The 22,903-nt window shown below is 39.0% G+C and overlaps 1 protein-coding gene across 10 annotated transcripts in view; it reads left to right on the top strand.

Moving 5' to 3' along the window:
* Positions 1–2,524: 2,524 nt before the first annotated feature.
* egln1a (egl-9 family hypoxia-inducible factor 1a) overlaps positions 2,525–22,903 on the top strand; it is a 104,764-nt gene continuing 84,385 nt past the window's right edge. For 2 of the 10 annotated variants that reach the window (XR_011884987.1, XM_072251062.1), the window contains exon 1: positions 2,525–3,774. Coding sequence is in view for 5 of the 10 variants with exons in the window: in XM_072251062.1 (XP_072107163.1) it covers positions 3,052–3,774 (723 nt within the window). In the remaining 5 variants the exon portion in view is untranslated. The remainder of the gene's footprint in view (positions 3,775–22,903) is intronic. The other 8 variants (XM_072251063.1, XM_072251065.1, XR_011884990.1 and 5 more) reach the window with 5 other exon arrangements.

Raw genomic sequence — 22,903 nt, 5'->3', positions numbered from 1 at the left:
AGTACATGAATGTCAGATGCATGGGTCTCCCTAAGGGTAAAATTATGAATGTACACGAGTTATCCCAGCTCTGTGTTTCCCTTTAATTTTTTAAAAATGTTTTATTGAGTAACAAAATATAAGTCAGCCCATCTGCTGGATTATAATTTGGCAGAGTATCAAGAGAAAGAAGCTCTGGAGACTTTATAGAGGTTAGTCAGAAGCAGAATCAGAATCATTAACCGGCATGTATCATGGAATTTGTTGACAAACCTGATTGTCAGTTATTAAACTAACCACTTTGTTTTCAAAAAAGGATCAGGAAAAGGATGTGGTATTAAAGTTATATTCTGAGAAATCCTAACAAAATAATATTAAATTTTCTAGAAAGAAAACTCACAGAACAAGGGATTCTCACAACTATAAGGTGACTGCAGATGACTGTAACTTGTAACCACTGGTTGACAAGATGACACTTAAAAAATAATACTTGAATTCTGGTTCTGAATATTTAAGTAAGCAACAAGAGAATGCAATGCTTATACAAGTTTGTTGTTTTTGAAACCAGGAAAACAGGTCATAAATAAGATTTTAAAAATTATTGTAATTGATTAATTAACGATTTATGACAATCTGTTTAGATACCAACATATCTTGTATATATTCAACATATTGGCATAATAAAATGAATCAACTTCATTTTATCTTATACTTGAATAAGAAAATTAACTACCAAGAATTGAAGATTTTATTTATTTGGTAGCTAGGGACTTTACAAAATGGCTTCTTAGATCTGATAAATGAAATAATTCATCAAAATACCAATTAATATGGAATGTGATTGATGTGATCACCATGAAAGCTGATACCAAGAATGCTGTATGCTTTGAAAACTTCCAGAAATGTTGGAAACACAATAGTAATGAATTAAAAGAAACTTGAATACTGATGTAGGTCACTGTATAAAATTATTTTTCTTTTATCATGCTACTGTAGTATAAGAGGCAAAAGAGGTGCGATATTTCATTTAGCTGTGTACATGTGTGTGGTTGAATGACAATAAATTGAACTCGAAAAGTCATCATGTGCTCAAAGGGAACTGCACAGTTCCTAGCATGACACTTTATGCAATTAACTTAAATAAAAGTACAACACCTCTGCATAGGATCAACAGCATACATATTTTCATAGTTTATAATTATAGAATATAAAATAGCTTTCAAAATATCACACAGAATGTACTGACATAGAAATTAAAATTGTTAAGTATTGTTTAAATTTAAGAGTACCACACAAGAAGATAAGTACAAAACCATCCTCCACTCAATATTATGCGAAAACAATTTGTAAGCAGCATTACAAATAATTATTGGTTACCAATTTAGAATGGTTTCAGTATGTAAGAGCAAAAATGTGTAAGGTTTAACATTAGTTGTATGCTGTTGTGAGGCTGCAGATGTGTTACAAGGTGCAATGGGATATTTGTCCAAAAGGAAATAGGTTTGTTGATTATTAGCATCAAAATGCCAATTGCCTTAGAACTTTGAAATTCAGAGTAATGGAATAAAGGTGAAGAGAGGCTGAACAGAACTGGCTAGTTACAGTGCCCATTGGACCTAAAAGGGGGGGGGGGTTCTACGGTTGAAATAATGAATTATCTGTCCTAGCCAATGAGCTTCCAACAGTCCTTTGGGCGAAATAATTTCAAAGAATCACCACTATGATTGACTTTCTCCTCAACTCAGCTCTATTTGGCTTACTTTTCATTTTGAAGCTATAGCCCCTGGTTCCATATTCCTCAGCGAAAGAAAACATTGTTCACGCATATGCACGTTTAGCCCACTAAACACACTTGGAATACTTCAATGTTGTCATCTTTTATTTCACCAAGGTGGTAATTTCTCAATCCCTTCATCCCAGAAACCAGCCCCCCTATAGGAAGCGTATCATCGCAAGATCAATATTGTATATATTCTCCAGGTGTGCTCTCCCCAAGGTCCTATACAAAGGGCAAACGGCAGGAACACTTAAATTGCGACAAACACAGGAAATGCTGGAAAACTCATACTGCGATTTGTGCAGTAAGAGTGTTAAATTTCTTGTCCATGACCTTAAGGGATAAGATGAAAGTTAATCGGGCCGAAACAGTTCCTCTTTCACAGGATTTTCCCGATGTGCGAGCATTTCCAACATTTCTTTTTAATTTCAGACTTCCAGCACCCGCAGTATTTTGCCTCTCGCGATTAAATCGCAAAAATAATGAAATAAAGCAGGAACAAATTAAAACCTTGCATTTATGTAGGAAGACGGGTTATATAGGTGCATTTATGTAGGGGGCGAGGAGAAACTAAACCCACTGCAGATAGTTTAAGAATAGGAGAGGCGTGAATGAACAACCCCGTCGGGGAATTTGTTGCACATACTCCTACAATGTAAGTTGATCCCCAGGAACGGTATGTTCACAGCGTTTACCCAAGCAGGAGGTGTTTACTGTGGTTACATGAGTTACTGGAAGTCTAGCTCCGCCCGCCAGCTATCTGAGGGGAGGCACCCGAGATAAAGACGAAAACGCACCATATCCTCCTGCTTCTGTCCGACGAGCGAGGTCGCCCGAAAAAGAACACTCCGCGATGGAGGCAGTTAGCGGCCACTTCACACGCTGAGAGAGGGTGGCGAAAATAAACGGGTTGTCCGTTCAGCCCGCCGCCCCAAACTCAGCGCCACGCGTATTCGCGCGGGGCAATGGCGGCTAGAATTTGAACGACATTCACTACGAACGGCCGGGGCAAGGATTGACGGAGCCAGAGCCGGAGCGGCAGGCACGGCACGGCAGGGCGGACCGTGATTCGCTGGCCCAAGAGCCGGTCAACGTGCACGCGCGTGTGCACGAGCCCGCGTGGGAGTGAGGGCTGAGCTGAGCATATCGCTGTCAAGAAGGGTTCCTTCTCTTCCCTCCCCCTCCTTCCCTCTCTCTCGCCCCTTTCCCACCCCGATCCACCCTGGTCGAGGCTACCCTCCTTTCCTTCCCCCCTCCGTTCCCTCCTTTCTCCCTCCCTCCTTCCCCTCCCCGGTATGGCCAGCGAAAATAGTCTGACGCCCGAAACTCGGCCGCCGGCCGCCGACCAGGACCAGAGCTGCGAACTGTGCGGCAAAATGGAGAAGCTGCTACTGTGCGGGCGCTGCAAAAGATCCTTCTATTGCAGTAAAGAACATCAGAAGCAGGACTGGAAGAAACACAAACAGGTCTGCAAGGAGGCGGCGAGCCGCCTGGGAAGAGCGGCTGGCGAGGGCACGCGTAACGCTACGGTGAATAGCAACTACCAGCTGCCGCGGCCGCCCATCACACCGGATCCCGTCAACGGGCAGCAGTCGGAGAGGAGCCAAGACTCCCCGGGGACAGCGGGCCACCTGCTAACCGGACCTGGCATCAATAGTCGGAGTCACAGGGGGCCACATGGACTAAGCGGCAGCTCCCAGATTCTGGTTCAGGACTATATCGTGCCCTGCATGAACAAGCATGGCATCTGCGTGGTGGACAACTTCCTGGGCGAGGAGACGGGCGACTGTGTGCTGCGGGAGGTGAGGGAATTGCACCGCAGCGGCCGTTTCACTGATGGCCAGGTGGTCAACCAGAAAGGCGACTCCTCCAAGGATATTCGCGGTGACCAGATCACCTGGATAGATGGCAAGGAGCCGGGCTGTATGCAGATCGGATACCTAATGAATAGCATGGACGATCTAATCCGACATTGCAACGGAAAACTGGGCAGCTATAATATTAATGGCAGGACGAAAGTGAGTACACCGGCACTGTTCGGATGTACATGGTTCGTAAAGTTTAATATTTTTAGTGCAACGAAGCATTAACTAACGTTATCTTCAAGTAAGTTTTTTGACTTGTCCTCAATTCCTTTCTTTTCGTTTCTATAGGGAAATGCGATTCAGCCAAATTGATTACTTTTAGAGTAGCTGCAACATCACAAGTGGTTTGTGGCTGGATCGACTTCGAAGTGTATTTTTAAATGTTGGTCTTTAAATTCTTGCAAATACTGATTACATCTTTTAGTATACTAAGAATTCAGAAGCTGTTTCATATCTACTTTATATGTAGGTCTTCAGGATCTAAATAACGGAGCAATAAGGGTTCAAAAAGTTATTAACATTTCTTTTTTATTCTATGTTTATTTCCAACTACTCAGTAATATCTGATCTAAAGCAGTGAAAATGGAAGGAATTGCAACAGAAGATTGGGGAACAATTTTGTGTATACTCTATGTGGAGAAATGTGATTGAGAAGACCCTTTTTTTCAGCTGTCGTCCTAAAGGCTGGTCCTTAGCCACTTTTCCACTTTCGCTGCAGATGTCACCTTAATTAACGATGAACTAAGCTTTCTTGTTGCTCCTTTTTCTCCTGTCAATCTCCTCATGAATGCCAGTATTGTCAATTTTGACGCGCTCTTGTTAAGCTTCCCATTCTCCTCACTCGGAGTCGGGTTTATTATCATTGATATATGTAGTGAAATTTGTTGTTCTGCAGCAGTACAGTGCAATACCGAAAATGTACTATAAAATACAGTAAGAAATACAAGTAGTGCAAAAAGAAAGCAAAATAGTGAGCTAGTGTACACGGAGCGTCTGGAAATCTTCATGGCAGAGGGGGAGAAGAGAAGCTGTTCTGAAACATTGTGTGTCTTCAGGCTCCTGTACCTCTTACCGCTGCAGAACAACAAATTTCACTACATATGTCAATGATAATCAATGAATAGTAAATGATTCAGAACAGCTTCTCTTCTCCCCCTCCGCCATAAGATTTCCAGACGCTCCGTGTACACTAGCTCACTATTTTGCTTTCTTTTTGCACTACTTGTATTTCTTATTGTATTTCATAGTACATTTTATGTATTACACTGTACCATCAGTAGTAAGAAGAGGGCATGTCCTGGGTATTTTGGAAACCTCTGAAATTTTGCTCATGTTTCAACTTGTAGAAGTTTTGCTTGCTTTACATCATTTGCATTGTTTTATGGTCTCCCAATATTTTCATTTTACATTTCTCAGAATCGGGTTCAATATCACCACGTGTTGTGAAATTTGTTAACTCAGCTGCAGCAGTACAATGCAATACAGGTACATGATAATATAGAAAAAAGTCAGTTACAGTAAGTATATATGTATATTGAATTAAATTAAAAATAGTGCAGAAACAGAAATAATAAAAAATAAAGTGAGGTAGTGTTCATGGGTTCAATGTTGATTCAGGAATGGAATGGAAGAGGAGGAAGCTGTTCCTGAATAGCTGAATGTGTGCCTTCAGGCTCCAGTAACTCCTTCCTGATGGTAACAGTGAGAAGAGAGCAAGTCCTGGGTAATGGGGGTCCTTAATAATGGACGTTGCCTTTCTGAGGCACCTCTCCTTGAAGATGTCTTGGATACAACTTTCATCTTTATATTTAAGCTTTTAATTCTTCTGTCCCATCCCAACCTCCATATTTCATTCTCCTTGTTTAAAGTCCTCTTCCACTTTGATTACACCTCATTCTTTATTTCTTTCTTCCAATACTTATGTGCCTGGAAAGTGTTGAGGATGTAATTCAACATTAAAGGGGAATATTGTACACTAATGGAAACATAGTCATTTATATTTCAGTCCAGTGAACATTGGACAATGTATAATCTTCTGAGCAACACACACAAAGTGCTGGAGGAACTTGGCAGGCCAGGCTGCATCCATGAAAAAAAATTACAGTTGCCGTTTCGGGCCTGGACTGGAGGAAAAAAGCCAAGGAGTAGATTTAAAAGGTGTGGGGAGAGGAGAGAGAACCACCAGGTGATAGGTGAAACCTGGAGGGGGAGGGATGAAGTAAAGAGCTGGGAAGTTGATTGGTGAAAGAGACAGGAGGCCATGGAAGTAAGAAAAAGGGGGAAGGAGCACCAGAGGGAGGTAATGGCCGAGCAAGGAGATAGGTGAGAGAGGGAAAAAGGGGTTGGGAAACGGTGAAGGGGCTGGGGGGGGGACATCACCGGAAGTTTGAGAAATTGATGTTCATGCCATCAGGTTGGAGGCTACTCAAACGGAATATAAGGTGTTGTTCCTCCAACCTAAGTGTGGCCTCATCTCAACAGTGGAGGAGGCCATGGATGGACATATTGGAATGGGAAGTGGAATTAAAATGGGTGGTCACTGGGAGATCCTGCTTGTTCCCAATCTACGTCAATAATGTTAATATTCTGCTAATATTTAATCTGTAATATCTTGTATCTTTTTTTCTGTTTCTTTAAAAATCAAGTATGTCCTGTGGAAGGGTCTTGGCCCAAAATGTCAACTGTACTTTTTTCCATAGATGCTGTCTGGCCTGTTGAGTTCCTCCAGCATTTGCAGACTTTTTCCTTGTTTGTGATGGTATTTGTTTTGTTGAAGGGTCTCAGCCTGAAACATCAACTGCCTTTGAGCTTCTGTAGTTGTTACATAACTTGCTGAAATCCTCCAGCATATAATGTACATTGCAGGGGTTTTCCAGCATCTTCAGAATCTCTTGTGTTATAGTATAAGTCTAACGGAACTTATATTATTTTGATTGGAGAAATGGGAGATACCATAAAGGTTCTTGCATATAAGTAAGTGTGGTTTTGAAGGTGGCTTAACACCATTCCCCTTAATTTATTATATGCTGTCTAATTTTGAAATGAATGATAGGCTCAATGATTCCCAGTGTATGCTGCAGAAAGTTTTTTGAAAGAGTCTTGAACTAGATGCTTTTGTCTTTAGCATTTACATGCAGAGCCCCGCCATCAATGGGGATGGTCTTAGAGACTCCTCCTTCCAATACCTGTTTTATTAGATGACACAAAGGTTGGGGGTGTTGTGGATAGTGTGGAGGGCTGTCAGAGGTTACAGCAGGACATCAATTGGATGCAAAACTGGGCTGAGAAGTGGCAGACGGATTTCAACCCAGATAAATGTGCGGTGGTACATTTTGGTAGGCCAAAGGTGATGGTAGAATATAGTATTAATGGTAAGACTCTTGGCAGTGTGGAGAATCAGGGGGATCTTGGGGTCTGTGTCCATAGGATACTCAAAGCTGTTGCTCAGGTTGACTGTGTGGTTAAGAAGGTATACGGTGTATTGGCCTTCAACAACCATGGGATTGAGCCGAGAGATAATGTTACAGCTCCTTTGAACCCTGATCAGACCCCATTTGGAGTACTGTGCTCAGTTCTGATCACCTTACTCCAGGAAGGAGTGCAGTGGAGATTTACAAGGATGTTGCCTGGATTGGGGAGCATTTATGAGAATAGGTTGAGTGAACTTGGCCTTTTCTCCTCGCAGTGACAGAGGATGAGAGGTGACCTGATAGAGGTGTATAAGATGATGAGAGGCATTGATCGTGTTGATAGTCAGAGGCTTTTTCCCAGGGCTGAGATGGCTAACACGAGAGGGCACAATTTTAAGGTGCTTGGAAGTAGGTACAGAGGAGATGTCAGTGGTAAGTTTTTTTACGCAGAGAGTGATGAGTGCATGGAATGGGCTGCCGGTGACGGTGGTGGAGTCAGATACAATAGGTTATTTTAAGAGACTCCTGGATAGGTACATGGAGCTTAGAAAAATAGAGGACTATAGATAACCTGAGGTAATTTTGAAAGTAAGTACATGTTCAGCACAGCATTGTAGGCCAAAGGGCCTGTAGTGTGCTGCAGGTTTTCTCTTTCTTCGTAAATGATGAAAGTGGGAAGTGCTAAAAAGACTTGTTCACCTAGAATGTTTTTGATTTCTAACTTTTCTTTATTCTGTTGAAAGGTCACCCATCTCAAATGTTTTCTTTTGTAATACTTAAGCTGTTAAATCTTTCCAACGATTTCAGTTTTTCTATTTTATATTTCCAGCACCTAAATTGGAAAATTAAATTAGTTTATTGTTGTCATGTCTACTAAGCTACGGGGGAAAAACCGTTTGTTTGCCATCCATATAGATCATTTCTTTGCATCGTTGCATTGGGGTGGTACAAAGAAAAACCATAACAAAATGCAGAATAGTGTTATAGAGTGTAATGCAGCCAGACAGTAGGGTGCAAGTCCATAACGAGAGAGATTGAGGCCAAAGGGCTATCTTATATTAGGGGACCATTTAATTGTCTTATAACAATAGGACAGAGGCTGGTGGTACATACTTAAGGCTTTAGGATTTTCTGCCAATGGCAGAGGGGTGAAGAAAGATTTTATCGGGTGGATTAGCATTTGTTTTTGTTTGGAACAATGGGTTTTGTGCAGATTATAAATTGTTTTAGTTTTGCAGTAGATACAGTAAGTGGTGCATGAGAAGATTATACTTGTTACCCCACAATACCTTGGTGAATTTCTGGTTACTCTTGCCTTTGAGAGTTTGAATGCTACACAGCCAGGGAATTGACACCAGTGTCTGAAACCATACCTTGAAGCTAATTGGCCAATTATATTGTTGCCCCCTTTTTATATAAAAAAAAATCATGATTCTGGGGGAGTTGCAGAGGGAGAAAATGGCATGGAATGCAAATAGTTTCTTTAAAAAAAATCTACAGGTGACATAAAAATGCATAAAGGAGATGCCTCTAATTTGTCTCTGCCCTGTTCTCCCCCACAATTTGTTAGCCTATGAATAATGATTTTGTGAAAGAAATTATACGCTAAGAAATATTCCTTAACAAAGTTGACTAGAAAAAAAAAATTATTGGTGTTGTAAATCTGAAGGGATTTCTTTTCTGGTTTAGGGTAGAAGCATTCATTGGAGCGTGTTTGAAAAATGATTATATGGAGGTAGATTTGTAACAGTTAATATCTTAAGGTTTTTAGCTGTATCTATGGCAGTTGTTTCTTTTAATTTTAATCGTTTAATTTGTCAGCAAGCTGGTACACCCTGATGTAGCTGTGTAGATCATTTTATCTATTTCATTGTATGTTATAACATTTTTTAAAAAATGGTACTTCACTATCTTATTCAGCTTCTATTTTGCAGATGAATGGCTGAGGTTTGTGTTAATATGCTAATTTTAGAATGGTTGGTTAATTAAGGAAAGTTGCTGTATTTTTCTCAACTTTAAGTATCTGCTGATTGTTACTAAAAACTCATCACTGATATTCTTGAGTTCTCATCATGTTGACAAAATCAAAATCCATTCAGCTTTGGCAGTTTTCACCCTTTTGGAGCTACTCATTCAGGGTGAACTTAACAGTATACAGCAATGAGCCTGAACAGAGTTTCAATGTAACATCTAATTCATCAAATGTAATCCAGGGTGAAGGATAAAAAGAAAAGCAAAATAAACCATAAAAATTAATATCTCATTTTTGTCACATGTCTATTCCCAAATCAGTTTTACTGCACCATAATGATCAGATATTTGGCTATTAATGTTCAGTTCGGTATCTCCATATGGAAATACACTGTCACTGAGGAAGTTTTCTAAATTGCTGTGCCTAACATTGATGGTGCTGGTATAAAGGTGACTTCTAGATGCTGTTCTCTCAATTAAAGAGATAATCTTTTCCATCCAGTTTAATGTGCTAAAGCATTTGAAGTAAGTACCACTTGCCATAGGCCTATATGCATTAAAAACTTATGTGAGAACTAAAGCACCATAAACTAAAATTCATGACTTTTTCTCTTCATCAAACACTAATAAATAATGACTGCATTTAGCAACTGAATGTCTTTTATTCCCATTCCTCATTTCATTTCCATGGTTTTTATTCACCTCAACTTAATATATAACAAAAATTGATGTTTTCTTGAATTATCTAAGAACAATTTTATTTATTTTAGAATTGTACCTCAATACCATAGACCAATAACCTTAGTTTTGAAATTCCTGAACTAGTGTTTTAAATCCTTGATCTCATGTTGTTATGATTTCTTTACCTTTTGTATGGTGAGACTGGAGTACGATTTCAGTGCTTCTGACTGGGGTGATTTTAGGCACTTGATGTGTTGTTAGGAAATGATTTGAGAGTATACAATATTTTGCACTTGGGAAGCCTCCTGAGAAAACAAAAATAAAGTAGATCCTTCACTGATTATGGTTGGAAACAATACAAGCCAGTCAATTTAATTGTAGTATAAAATAAATTATTACATAATTTTGCGCAGTCATTTGAGGAAATATAGGATAATAATGAGACTAATTGAAGGCTTTGATTTCCAAAATGTTAGTCTACTTATCGCTGGTTAGGTTGGTTTTAAAAATTGTATTTTTATGGAGAAATTAGTTCCACAATGCTTGTAAAAGTGCTGGTATTAACAATAATTCTATTAATATTGCTATTGTTCAAAAATACTTAATTTCCAGGAATATAAGTCTTGAAATGCGATGCAAATTACATATTCTGGAACCTACAGTTGGACCTCAGAGTGAGTAACATGACAGTTCAACTTGTACTGGGGAACCAAAATCTGAGGAATTGAGATTTGAAAAATTAATAATTTTATACAGTATTTGCAGGACAAATAGTAAATTTGTTCAAAACAAAATATTGAACAAAACTAAATTTGTTTTGTATATTGATAAAATCATTTTCCTGCCTTTGGCATTTGTTAAGGTGTAGAATCAGTGTGATTGCTAATCTTCGTCCAGTTTACAATTGGCTCTGCTGCATACTTTAACAATGACTAACATTTGGCATTTATCCATATGAGGAAAATTGATGCGTTTTATAAAGAAGGAAATGGTGGTTAGGAGTATATATTTGAGGTTGAGGCTAATGTAAAATGTCTGGAGCAGAAAGCTGAATTGAATATTTAGTGAAGTGGATAACTCAGTTGTTTTAAATTTGATTTGTAATCGACAACTAAATTAAACATCTTTTCTATACTGTATGTTGTCAAATTTCTATATCTGTACTTGACAACATCAAAAGAATTAAGTACTCAAGTGAATGAATTCGTGAAAGATGTGCAAACTAGATGCCTAGACTTGAAATAATTTTTGACAGTTCAGAAAAATAAGAGGCACCTTGTTTGCCTCTAACTCTTCAATTTACATCCTCCTCTCACATTTTGCCTTTAGCATCTTGAAGTATATTGTCTGTTGTAATAGATACAAATGTGCTAGTTAAACTGGCCAGGATCAGCCTTTTAATATATGACCAAGTCATCTATTTTTTTTTTTGATTATTTCATGACCGTTTGGGACAAATCCTTTGACAGTAGTGTTGGATCATTTCTACTCTCTTGAGCAGGCAGACAGAGCTTCACTTTTCATATTGGAAAGATGTCCCAACTAATACTACATCAAGTTCTATAAATATTGAACTGAAGTGTCAACTGACATTGAATTTTCAAGTCTTTAAAGTTCAGACATGAAACTGACCACATGACTTTACAGTGGAAAAATTACTGAGTCAAAGCTGTTAACATTCCATATCTCTGAGTCTGAGGAGAAAATAAATAATGTTCAAAATTCACAATTAGTAAAGTATCGAGGAAGTGCTGCAGAGTCTGTGTCATCTTTGAGATATAATGTTAAATCTCTCATCCATGAATGACACCTTCATGAGAATATCATTTTGTTTTGGTCCTTGGTTATTCAGGTTGTTTTATTACTACATTGTCATTTTGCCTCCTTTTAACCTCAGTTCCTAAAGTCTCCCATCGTCCAAGTACAATTCTTTTGCTTACTAATATTTGATTCTGTTTCATCAGGATCATATCCATTTTCAACTTGCAAAAATTAACTTATTTCCAGTTAAATGTTTTTATATTTGAATACTCAGCAGGTATTGACCAGTTGGTGCTTCATGGCTGTCCTGCCATTTGAAATGATTGTGATCAAGTACCTTTTTCTTCATAGTTTCTTCAAGTATTCAAACTCCTACACATTTGTTATTTAGCAATTCATATCAATTCATATCAACTGCCTTTTGTGGAACAAATCTCCACATTTCTATTATCTCTTTGTACGAAGAAGCTAAATATGCTTCTGAACTCTTTGGCTTTGTTTTGAGATAAAATGCCTTGGCACCTTGCTCCATCAACCTCATTAATGTCTGCCAAATTTCAGTCGTCATTCTTTAATTTCTAAATTCCAGAAATACCACTCTGTTATCTCCTCGCAATTTAACTCTTGGAGTACTTATTAGCCTGAATCTTCAATAGAAATAGCAATAGTTATGCCAGTAGTAATTTGCAGGATTACCAGCAAGTATCTTCATGACTGTTTGAGGTTAAGATTCTCTGCACAAATGGAAAGTTTCAAAACACGAATCTGGCAATTGTCCTCTTTGTGCTCCCCCATTGGACTCATTCAGAGATGTTTAGCATGAGTTTTCCCTTACTTGTTGCTCTTAAGTTTTTTGAGTTTCTATTTTAGAACAAGACAGACAAACAGTTTTAACAAAATAACTTTATTTGGATTCCAAAGTTCAAGGTATATTTAATAATCAAAGTGTATGTATGTCACTGTATACAACCCTTAGATTCATTTTCCTGCAGACATTCACAGTAAACAAAGAAACACAAAACAAATCAATGAAAAACTGCACGTAAGATAAACAAATGACCAATGTGCAAAAGACACCAAATTATACAAATAAAGTAATAATAATAAATAAGCAATAAATATTGAGAACTTGAGACGAAGAGTCCTTGAAAGTGAATCCTTAAGAAGTGGGAAACAGTTAAGTGTTGGTTTGAGTGAAGTTATCCCCTCTGGTTCAAAATTTGATGGTTGAGGGATAATAACTTCTCCTGAACCTTGTGGTATGGGTCCTGAGGGTTCTGTACCTCCTTCCTGATGTCAGCAGTGAGAAGAGAGCATGTCCTGGGTGGTGGGTGTCCTTAATGATGCATGCTGTTTTTCTGTTGTCCTTATACGGAAGCTATTAATTTTCTTGCAATGATTAGGAATCACTTCAACTAATTTAAGAACATGTATCAATGTTCTATTCTCAGATCACTTAAAATACTATAAACTCACTGTTCCCCACTGGCATTTGGATGAAAGTGCTTCGGATTCAATCTGGAACAAATATTCTTTTTCAAATTCTCTCTGAGTTGAGAGTTAAAGGGCAAAAGTTTAGGGGTAACATGAAGGGGAACTTCTTTACTCGGAGACTGGTAGCTGTGTGGAACAAGCTTCCAGCAGAAGTGGTTGAGGCAGGTTTGATGTTGTCGTTTAAAGTTAAATTGGATAGATATATGGACAGGAAAGGAATGGAGGGTTATGGGCTGAGTGCAGGTCGGTGGGACTAGGTGAGAGTAAGAGTTCGGCACGGACTAGAAGGGCCGAAATGGCCTGTTTCCGTGCTGTAATTGTTATATGGTTATAAATTCACTGACTAGGTAACTGACTACTCCATCTGCAACCTTCCCACTCTTTATCCTCATTGTCTGCTTTAATTTCTCCACTGAGCCATTTGTATCTAGAAGGATAATTCCAAAGACCTTTCTCATTGTCATTGCTTAGAGCCTAAGACATTACAAACATTTCATCTTGCACACCACCTTTACTAGTCAAGCAACATACGCAAAATGGCGGAGGAATTCAGCAGGTCAGACATCATCTGTGAAATAAATAGATGGTTGATGCTTCGGGCCGAGACCCTTTTCAGGACTGGTTAAGGGTGGATTTGTGTAAGTCCACTTAATTCTAAATATTCTATAACATAAATTAGTCACTCGTACAGATTTGCAGCAAATCAAATTACAAATGTTTTATTATTATATAAAATATGAAAATAGTATATTAAAACAATATTTAAAATAATAACCCTTCATAAGCTTTCAAGTCTTCCAACATGGTTTTAAGTATTAGATGGCGAACAGAATCTCAGCCCAAAACATCGACTGTACTTTTTTCCTTCGATGCTGCCTGGCCAGCTGAGTTCCTCCAGCATTTTGTGTGTGTTGCTCGGATTTCCAGCATCTGCAGATTTCCTCTTGTTTGTAACATAACATGATATATTTGGTTTCAGTTCTTATGATACTGTTGTAATACAGCAATCTCATGTCACTGTCCTGCTTACTGTTGAATTACTTATCCTGCCTCATTGTTTGGTTGGCTTATCTCTATTGTGTTTGCAAAGGTGCTTGTTCCTTCTAGAATCAATATGATAGAGAGAAGGGCGGGGAAATAAAGTGAACAGATTGTGCAATGTCTTTGATAATTTCATCTTGGAATAAAACAATTGATCTTAAATTAGTGCTATTGTAAGTCAGGATGGGAAACTGCATGTAATTTCCCTTCATTGTTATTTTAATGTGCTTAAAGCAGAAAGTGTGTCATGAATGAGCTATCTCTTGTTTCATTATCTAAGCACTGGGCTTCTACAATATTATATCATCCTATATCATATGGAGTTTGAATTCTTCATATCACAACAAAAAAAGCTTCTCCAAGATCAGGGCAGCATTCAGATAGTCAGATTTTGTTCTTGAATCTTGACTTTCCAAGTTTGTTTCAGCCCATAATGCCCTGTTGCAAACACAGATGTGAAAAGGAGCACTTAAAATCTTTTAAATATTGAATTGACTTTATTACTTACATCCTTCACATAAGTGAGTAAAAATCTCCACGTTACGTCTCTGTCTAAATGTGCAATTTATAGTAATTTATAGTAAATAGTATGTACAACAGGACAATCAATATAGTATAGAAATACAATTGTATCAGCAAGAATTAATCAGTTTGATGGCCTGGAGGAAGAAGTTGTTCCAGATCCTCTTGGTCCTGGTTTTTATGCTGTGGTACCATTTCCCGGATGGTAGCAGCTAGAACAGTTTGTGGCTAGGGTGACTTGGGTCCCTATTGATCCTTCAGGCCTTCTTTACTCAGCTGTCTCTGTAAATGCCCTGAATAGTGGGGAGTTCACATCTACAGATGCACTGGCTGTCCACGGTTGAGAGAAGTACAGTTCCCATACCAGGCAGTGATGCAGCCAGTCAGGATGCTCTCAGTTGTGCCCCTGTAGAAACTTCTTAGGATTTGGGGGCACATTCCAAACTTCTTCAACCGTATGAAGTGAAAGAGGCGCTGTTGTGCAACTTTTCACCGCACAGCCAGTATGTACAGACCACGTAAGATCCTCAGTGATGTGCATGCTGAGAAACTTAAAGCTGTTCACCCTTTCAACCCCAGATCCATTGATGTCAATAGAGGTTAGCCTGTCTCCATTCCTCCTGTAGTCCACAACCAACTCCTTTGTTTTTGCAACATTGAGGGAGAGGTTGTTCTTGAATCCAGTGGATTCCAGTTAATTGGGGCACACCGGGTGGGGTAAGTACATTTTGGCCCAATTAAGTGGCTTGTTACAAAAGGCTGAAGTTTCATGGAAATAATTAAAAAGGTATAAAAAGACAAACTACCGTTTATGTATTTAAATGAATACAGAACAGACTAGAAAACTATCAGTACTACTACAGTACTATAAAAGTGTATTAGTTCCTAATAGTTATCGACAGAGGACGTTATTCAGCATACAGCACAGACATCTGATGTAGGTGATGGACTGCCTTCATATGATACTATTGTCTATTGCATCCTCCATATCTTCATTTTCACTGTAACATTCAAGATGATTGCTGATACCTTCAAATTCTTTGTAATTTCTAACTTGTTGAAGTAGTGAAATAGTTTCATTTTCACACCTGGTCATTTCTGGCATCCCCAACCCTGACTACTTGAAACTGTAAAACTGTAAAACATTTCTGAATTGTCTTGCTGCTTATTTATTGCCAACTATCAGTAACAAAAATGGGTGCTTTTTGAACAGACAACTGACGCTATTTAAAAACTGCTCTAAGTACCGTGTAGTGTCTTGACGGCCACATAAGTGCATGAATCTTACGCTAGTTAAAAACTGTTCGGCAACAGTCTCTTCCCCCAGTTAAATGGCATAGTGTCCCAAATAAATGAAGGGAATCCAGATATTTTTTCATTTAGTTTTTTTTCCTTTAACAGTTGTCCCAACTAAGCGTCTGCACTGATTAACTGCAGGCCCATTTAATCCACTGTATATCTATCTGGTTAACAAACGAACACATATTACCTGTCCTTGGCCTTCCAAGTATTCTGTCTAAAATTTATGTACAGGTCCACAATCCCTTATCCGAAATCCTCGGGGCCAGTTGCACTTTGGAATTCAGAACTTTTCGGATTTCAGATCCCACCCCCCCATACCAAAAAACACGTATGCTCAAGTCTCTTATTTAACCTGTCTCAGTGTGGTGGATTTTAGGACCCAGCAGCGTACCAAAACTATGCATATCCTCCCGTATACTTTAAATCATCTCTAGATTACTTATAATACCTAATACAATGTAAATGCTATGTAAATAATTGTTTAGGGAATAATGACAAGAAGAAATTTTATTTCCAACAAAAACATTCAATAAAACATAAAATATACAGCTTCAAACGAACCATATCAAACACATGGTAAATGATTTATTGGAATTAAATGTAGAATGTCACTGTCACTTTCAGTATAAAACTTCAGTAACTTGTCTTTCTGTTTATTTAAATCATATACAGTGATAGTTCTGATACTATTTTCTTCAGTAATAACTCTACTTTCTGTGTTATTGATAGAGAAGATTCCTTCTCTTTTTCTCAGTTTTACCCATAGGGGTATCTGCAGCTCTTTTTGACACTTTCACAGTGAAATTAAACACAAAGTCAACAGTGAACACAAAATATCAGCAAACAGCAAATGCACGTGTAACCAGTATGAGCGCTGAGCCACAACTGACGTCTGGCGGCCTCTGCTAGTACTGCCACGTCACACCTGAGTGACATCAGCTGTTGGGGAAAAAAAACTTTGGTTTTCGGAGCTTTTTGGATTTCAGAATTTAAGATAAAGGAATGTGCACCTGTACTATATTCTCAGTTGTAGTTTGTCTCAGTGATACCTATAACTCCAATTTGATTGTATCAAAATCACTTTTTTCATGGAATACCTGTCAGTGCCTTAATGATTTAGTCAGCTCTTTATTTTTCTTGGTGCTATCTAAGTTAATATTTTCAGACTTGCATGAAAATATTCATTTAGTAGCCATGTCTTCAATCATTTAAATCCCAGAAATGTCCTGATCTATCCTTGTATATTGTTCTGTTTCAATAAGAAAAAGGAAGCATAGTAGTTAGCACAATACTATTACAGCTCATGTTTTGGAGTTCAGATCTGGCAGTGTCTGTAAGGAGTCTGTACATTCTCCCCATGACCGCATGGGTCTCCTCTGGGTACTCCAGTTTCTTCTCATGTCCAAAAACCTACCTTTTAGTAGGTTAATTGGTCATGTAAATTGTTTTAGGATTGGGCTAGGGTTAATTCAGTAGGTGGCTTGCTGGTGGCATGGCTCATTGGCTGTATCTCTAAATAAATAAACAATACTATTTTGTCAAAGTTTTGTTTTGCACCATTTAAAACCCCTTTTGTTAAAAAGTGTGGCAAAACCTTAAATCCACTTGTTTTAGCTGCAATCAAAATTTGACAAGTTCCTCATCTTTAGTGAAAATCCTCTTTGATATTATTCTAGAAAACAGTATTTAGTCTGAATATGTTAATTCCAAGCCAATGACAAGCCGAATTTCAAGTTTTACATTTTGCTAAGCTACATCTGATGTTTAGATGCGTTCTTAGGTTAGTAAAGCCCCTGAATTTCTTACTGCACCAGGCCAGAATTTGATTAAAACGTGATCAGCTTGTAGGTCTAAGTGTCTTAAGGAAATGGAACACATCTAACATTAATCAACTTGAAGAATTGAGTTATCAGTGAGAGGCGTCAACTTTTCTGCAGACATCTCCACACTGGCAGCATCTAACCTATATTAATGGGCATGAAATAACATCATGCCATTACAATAAGATCTTTTTTTTAAACTGCTTTATCATTAAGAACACCTTAAGTATCTAAAATTCAAATTAAACATAAGAAGCTATTCTTAGTAACTAACTAATTGTAGTGCTAAGCAAAGAAAAGATTTCTTTTCAGGGAAGATAATGGTTGAAATTATACATTAATTATTCACAAGCGATTTTCCAAAATATCTTTTCAAAATTCACCTTTGCCAATTTTTAATATGTGGAAATCTTGTACCCATAATTTGGAATACTTACAGTATTAACCTGAATTATGCATGCCTGTTATGTGACTGGAGACTTTATTTAATCCAGTGTTAATTCAGATCGTTATCAGTTAGCTGAGAAAACGATATGAAGAACAAAAAGCACAGGGTGACAAAGCACGTACTGTAAAAAGAAACACATAATAAATTAGATCTTGTTGCAATTTTTTTCCTCAAGTGCCTTGATTTTCTTCAGGTAGCGAAAGAAAAAAATGAAACTGAAGATATTTCAGGCTAACAATACCTTCACCATTTATCTACAGGAAAGATAAAACGAAGAATGAAATTTGAGGCTCTGTTCTGCTATTTCCTTTTCTGCTACTCTCCCCATTGTAACATCTTCCTCAAACACCTGTGGACTAGTGTCCAAACTAGAGAATTGTCCCTACTAAACCTCTGTAGTTCTGGTGTTGAAAATTAACAGTTAACAGGAGAAAGTTACTCCAAGAATATACCTTTTCTAATATTGGGGCCAGTATGTGATTTTGAAGACCAGGCAAAACATTGACAACCATGTTCAACCAGATAATGGCTTCCTCTTGAAGCTCTTGCCATTACAGAAACCAGTCTTCAGCCATTTTGATTGGTACCATGTGATATCAAGAAATAACCAAGAGTTTTGGATCCAGCACAGTACACAAAACCTTGCACGTTCAATAGCATGACCAATGCTGAATCTCTTCACAACCTCCACTCCCAAACCAATATCCTGGGACTCATCATTGACTAGTTACTCAACTGTATCAACAAGATAAATCCAAGGGAAGGTGAGAAGTTGAGTACCAGTATACTATGGTGAGTTATTTTTTTTAACTGACCTCTCAAATCCTTTCACCATTCAGAAGTCATCAGTGGATGTGCACAGTTCCAATAACTAACACTCTAGGGTAAGGTAGCTTGCCTGATGGACATGCCATGCAGCATGAAGAATGTTCTTACTGTGAAAGAAATGCAACAATAGTTTACCAGGTGGATTCCTGATAGACCTTTCATAGTGCCTGAGTAGCAGGTTTTTCCACACAATTGCATGTTACTCCTATCAATCATACTCTTATTTTCTCGATTTTACATGTAGTGTTGCAGTATTTTCTCGTGAACTGAGTGAGTTCAATCCAGACCTCATTCACGGCTTCATTCTGCACCTGCACAATGTCTTACTGTACAGTCTGCTTGCATGCTGGATCCCTTCTGACATTCTGGACTAATCTGTGAGCCTGATGCCAGGTCATCAGAATTTCTGAACCATTGGGTGCTGGATCATTGGAGTTTTACTGTAAATGGTCTGAGATGTGGATCAAGGTGTCTTGGTGCATGATTTAGAAAATACTAACATGTAAGTATTGACGGGGAGGGCTGGTACCTCTGGTGAATGGGCTTGTCGTGTCCATTCTGGGGAGGGTCGCGCACCTTTGGACCCCACTGGCTAAACAGCTCTCCCTGTGGTTCCAAGTAGCTATTTGTATGTGAGAGCAGCAACACCTTAGTACACTGCTTTGACTGGTAGGCTAAACCAGGTGAGGGTAGCTGGAATGTCTTTTGCAGCATGCAAAGTAAGCTCTGGTGGACTGGGTGGGTGAGATCAACGGTGACATTCAACAACCAGGAAGGCAGTTCTGCAACACTTTGTGAAGAGCCAAAGACATGCCAGGGCACAGAAAGTTATGATCATTCACTGCAACCAGGGTAGGCCCCAGTTTTGATGACTGCTTGTACTACTGGACCCAGACTTCTGAAGTCAAGAAAATAGAACTACCCCAGTGCAATGGCTTTTCTACTTTAAAACTCTCCTGAACAGATTTCATTGTACAGTTTACATCATCAAAGAACTGACATCATCAGATAAAATGGACGACTGATTGATCAATAGTAATTAGGAAAGTTTATAGGTGTAATTGTTTATTGCTAGGGGAATTGAACACAAAATTAGGCTTCATGAATGAAAGACATTGATGGACCCTTATCTGGAGTACAATATACAAGATTAACATCCTTAAATAACAAGACCAATGCTTTGGAAGCAGTTTGGAGTTTATTAGACTCGTGAGGTAGATAAACACTTGGTAAATAAGAGGATGAGGTATGGTGGGGGTTGTGTTGCTGGCACTCTGTTTCTGCTGGTAGACAGAAATTCAGAGTTGAGTTGCAGACAGATCAGCCATCATGTGGACTAGGCCTGAGGCCAAGTGGCCATGCTTCTATATGCTGCCACTTTTAAGTTGTACACTGACTTGATTTAGAAGCATATCCCTGTTTTTTTCCTATAGTCATTGGGTCTAATTCCTGCAATTCCCTAACAAGATTGTGAGAGTACCTTCAGCTAGAGAATTGGAGCACTTCAAAAGATGTCAGTGTGAACAATTGAAATTCCAGTCTTTGGTTCAAGATTCTTTTTAGTTATTGATATACACACTTGGGGGGGGGGGGAAGGTACATCTTCGTCAAGTTGTCTTGGAAACATCAGTTGGTGTAAGGGGTTAGGAGGACAAAAGTTTTTCAACTTTTCAGGAATATCTAAGGTCACTAGTCCATGAAGCAATTAGACTACTGAAGTTGGTAGTTTTTTCATACAGCAAACTTATAAAGATTGTTTTAAATGTGCATCTACTGAAATAAGCAATAAAGACAAGATAAAAGGATTACTGGTTTTTAGCTTTGAGAATAGTAGTACTTTTGCCACACCTGTGAATAGCATTGAGCTCATTATCTACTTCTCAAGTAGGTGAAGAGTGGAATTTTCAACAACCCCGCACTATTGTGTACCTTTTTAGGTCAGCTAGGCTTCCCCACCTCATTCTCTTTACTGGAGCCTACATGGTTGGTAAATTGGCATGTGAATATACCTATGCTGTGTTACGTTATCAGTTGACGATCAGTCCATCTGATGAATTATTGACTGTCCTGACCCATGGTGTTCCCAGATGATATCAATAAACATAATAGTCCCTTAAAATGCTGGTCATGTTTTTTCAGTTCAGTGGTACTTGTTTTTTTTTCTCTCTGGCATCTCTTTCCAAAATCCTTTGAATTTCATTAATTGCTGTGTTCTTTTCCTCAGTCCTCTGTTCCAGCTCTGTAAATCTATTACTTGTCAACTGTTGCCTGCTGTTGCAGTTTCAATAGCTACATTACTCTTTCAATATCCAGTGCGTGCTCTGCAGTGCTTCTAGTTCCCATTATTTATATCGAAACACAAACTGCTAGATGCCCTGTCAGTATTTAGTGCATATTTTTCCCAAACCCTTCTATCTTTCATTTCAAGTTTGTGATGTATTACAAGAGATAAAGCTAGGAATTTTAACTTTATAATTAGAGTTATAGAGAAGTACAGCACAGAAACAGGCCCCTTGGCCCATCTAGTCCATGCCAAAACCATTTAAACTGTCTGCTCCCAATGACTTGCATCTGGACCATAGCCCTCCATATCCCTACTATCCATGTACCTATCCAAACTTCTCTTAAACATTAAAATTAAGCTCGCGTGGACCACTTGAGCTGGCAACTCGTTTGACACTCTCATGATCCTCTGAGTGAAGAAGTTTTCGCTTGTGTTCCCCTTAAACTTCTCACCTTTCATCCTTAACCCATGACCTCTGGTTGTAGTCCCACCCAACCTCAATGTAAGAAGCCTGCTTGCATTTACCGTATCTGTACCCCTCATAATTTTGTATACCTCTATGAAATCTCCTCTCAATCTTCTACATTCTAAAGACTATAGTCCTAACCTATTTCTTATATCTTAAGTCCTCCAGACCAACCAACATCCCTGTAAATAATCTCTGCACTCTCAACCTTGTTTACATCTTTCCTGGAGTCAGGTGATCAAAATTGCACATAATATCCCAATCACAAACAAGAGAAAATCTGCAGATGTTGGAAATCCAAGCAACACACACAAAATGCTGGAGGAACTCAGCAGGCCAGGCAGCATTTATGGGAGGGAAAAGTACAGTCGATGTTCTGTACTGTGGAAGACGTCCTGCCATCTCAATGACTACAGACTGGTGGCATTGACCTCCCCCATTATGAAGACCCTGGAGAGACTTGTTCTGGAGCTGCTCCGGCCTATGGTCAGGCCACACTTAGATCCCCTCCAGTTTGCCTACCAGCCCCGACTAGGAGTTGAGGATGCCATCGTCTACCTGCTGAACCGTGTCTATGCCCACCTGGACAAGCCAGAGGGCACTGTGAGGGTCATATTTTTTGACTTCTCCAGTGCGTTCAACACCATCCGCCCTGCTGTGCTGGGGGAGAAGCTGACAGCGATGCAGGTGGATGCTTTCCTGGTGTCATGGATTCTTGATTACCTGACTGGCAGACCACAGTATGTGTGCTTGCAACACTGTGTGTCCGACAGAGTGATCAGCAGCACTGGGGCTCCACAGGGGACTGTCTTGTCTCCCTTCCTCTTCACCATTTACACCTCGGACTTCAACTACTGCACAACTACTACTTGTCATCTTCGGAAGTTTTCGGATGACTCTGCCATAGTTGGATGCATCAGCAGGGGAGATGAGGCTGAATACAGGGCTACGGTAGGAAACTTTGTCACATGGTGTGAGCAGAATTATCTGCAGCTTAATGTGAAAAAGACTAAGTAGCTGGTGGTAGACCTGAGGAGAGCTAAGGTACCGGTGACCCCTGTTTCCATCCAGGGGGTCAGCGTGGACATGGTGGAGGATTACAAATACCTGGGGATACAAATTGACAATAAACTGGACTGGTCAAAGAACATTGAGGCTGTCTACAAGAAGGGTCAGAGCCGTCTTTATGTTCTACGAGTCTGTGGTGGCCAGTGCTATCATGTTTGCTGTTGTGTGCTGGGGCAGCAGGCTGAG

This window comes from Mobula birostris, chromosome 2 (assembly GCF_030028105.1).
Source record: "Mobula birostris isolate sMobBir1 chromosome 2, sMobBir1.hap1, whole genome shotgun sequence".
Lineage (NCBI taxonomy): Eukaryota > Metazoa > Chordata > Chondrichthyes > Myliobatiformes > Myliobatidae > Mobula > Mobula birostris.
The sequence above is the reverse complement of the archived record's forward strand: the minus strand, read 5'-3'. Positions and strand labels throughout refer to the sequence as shown.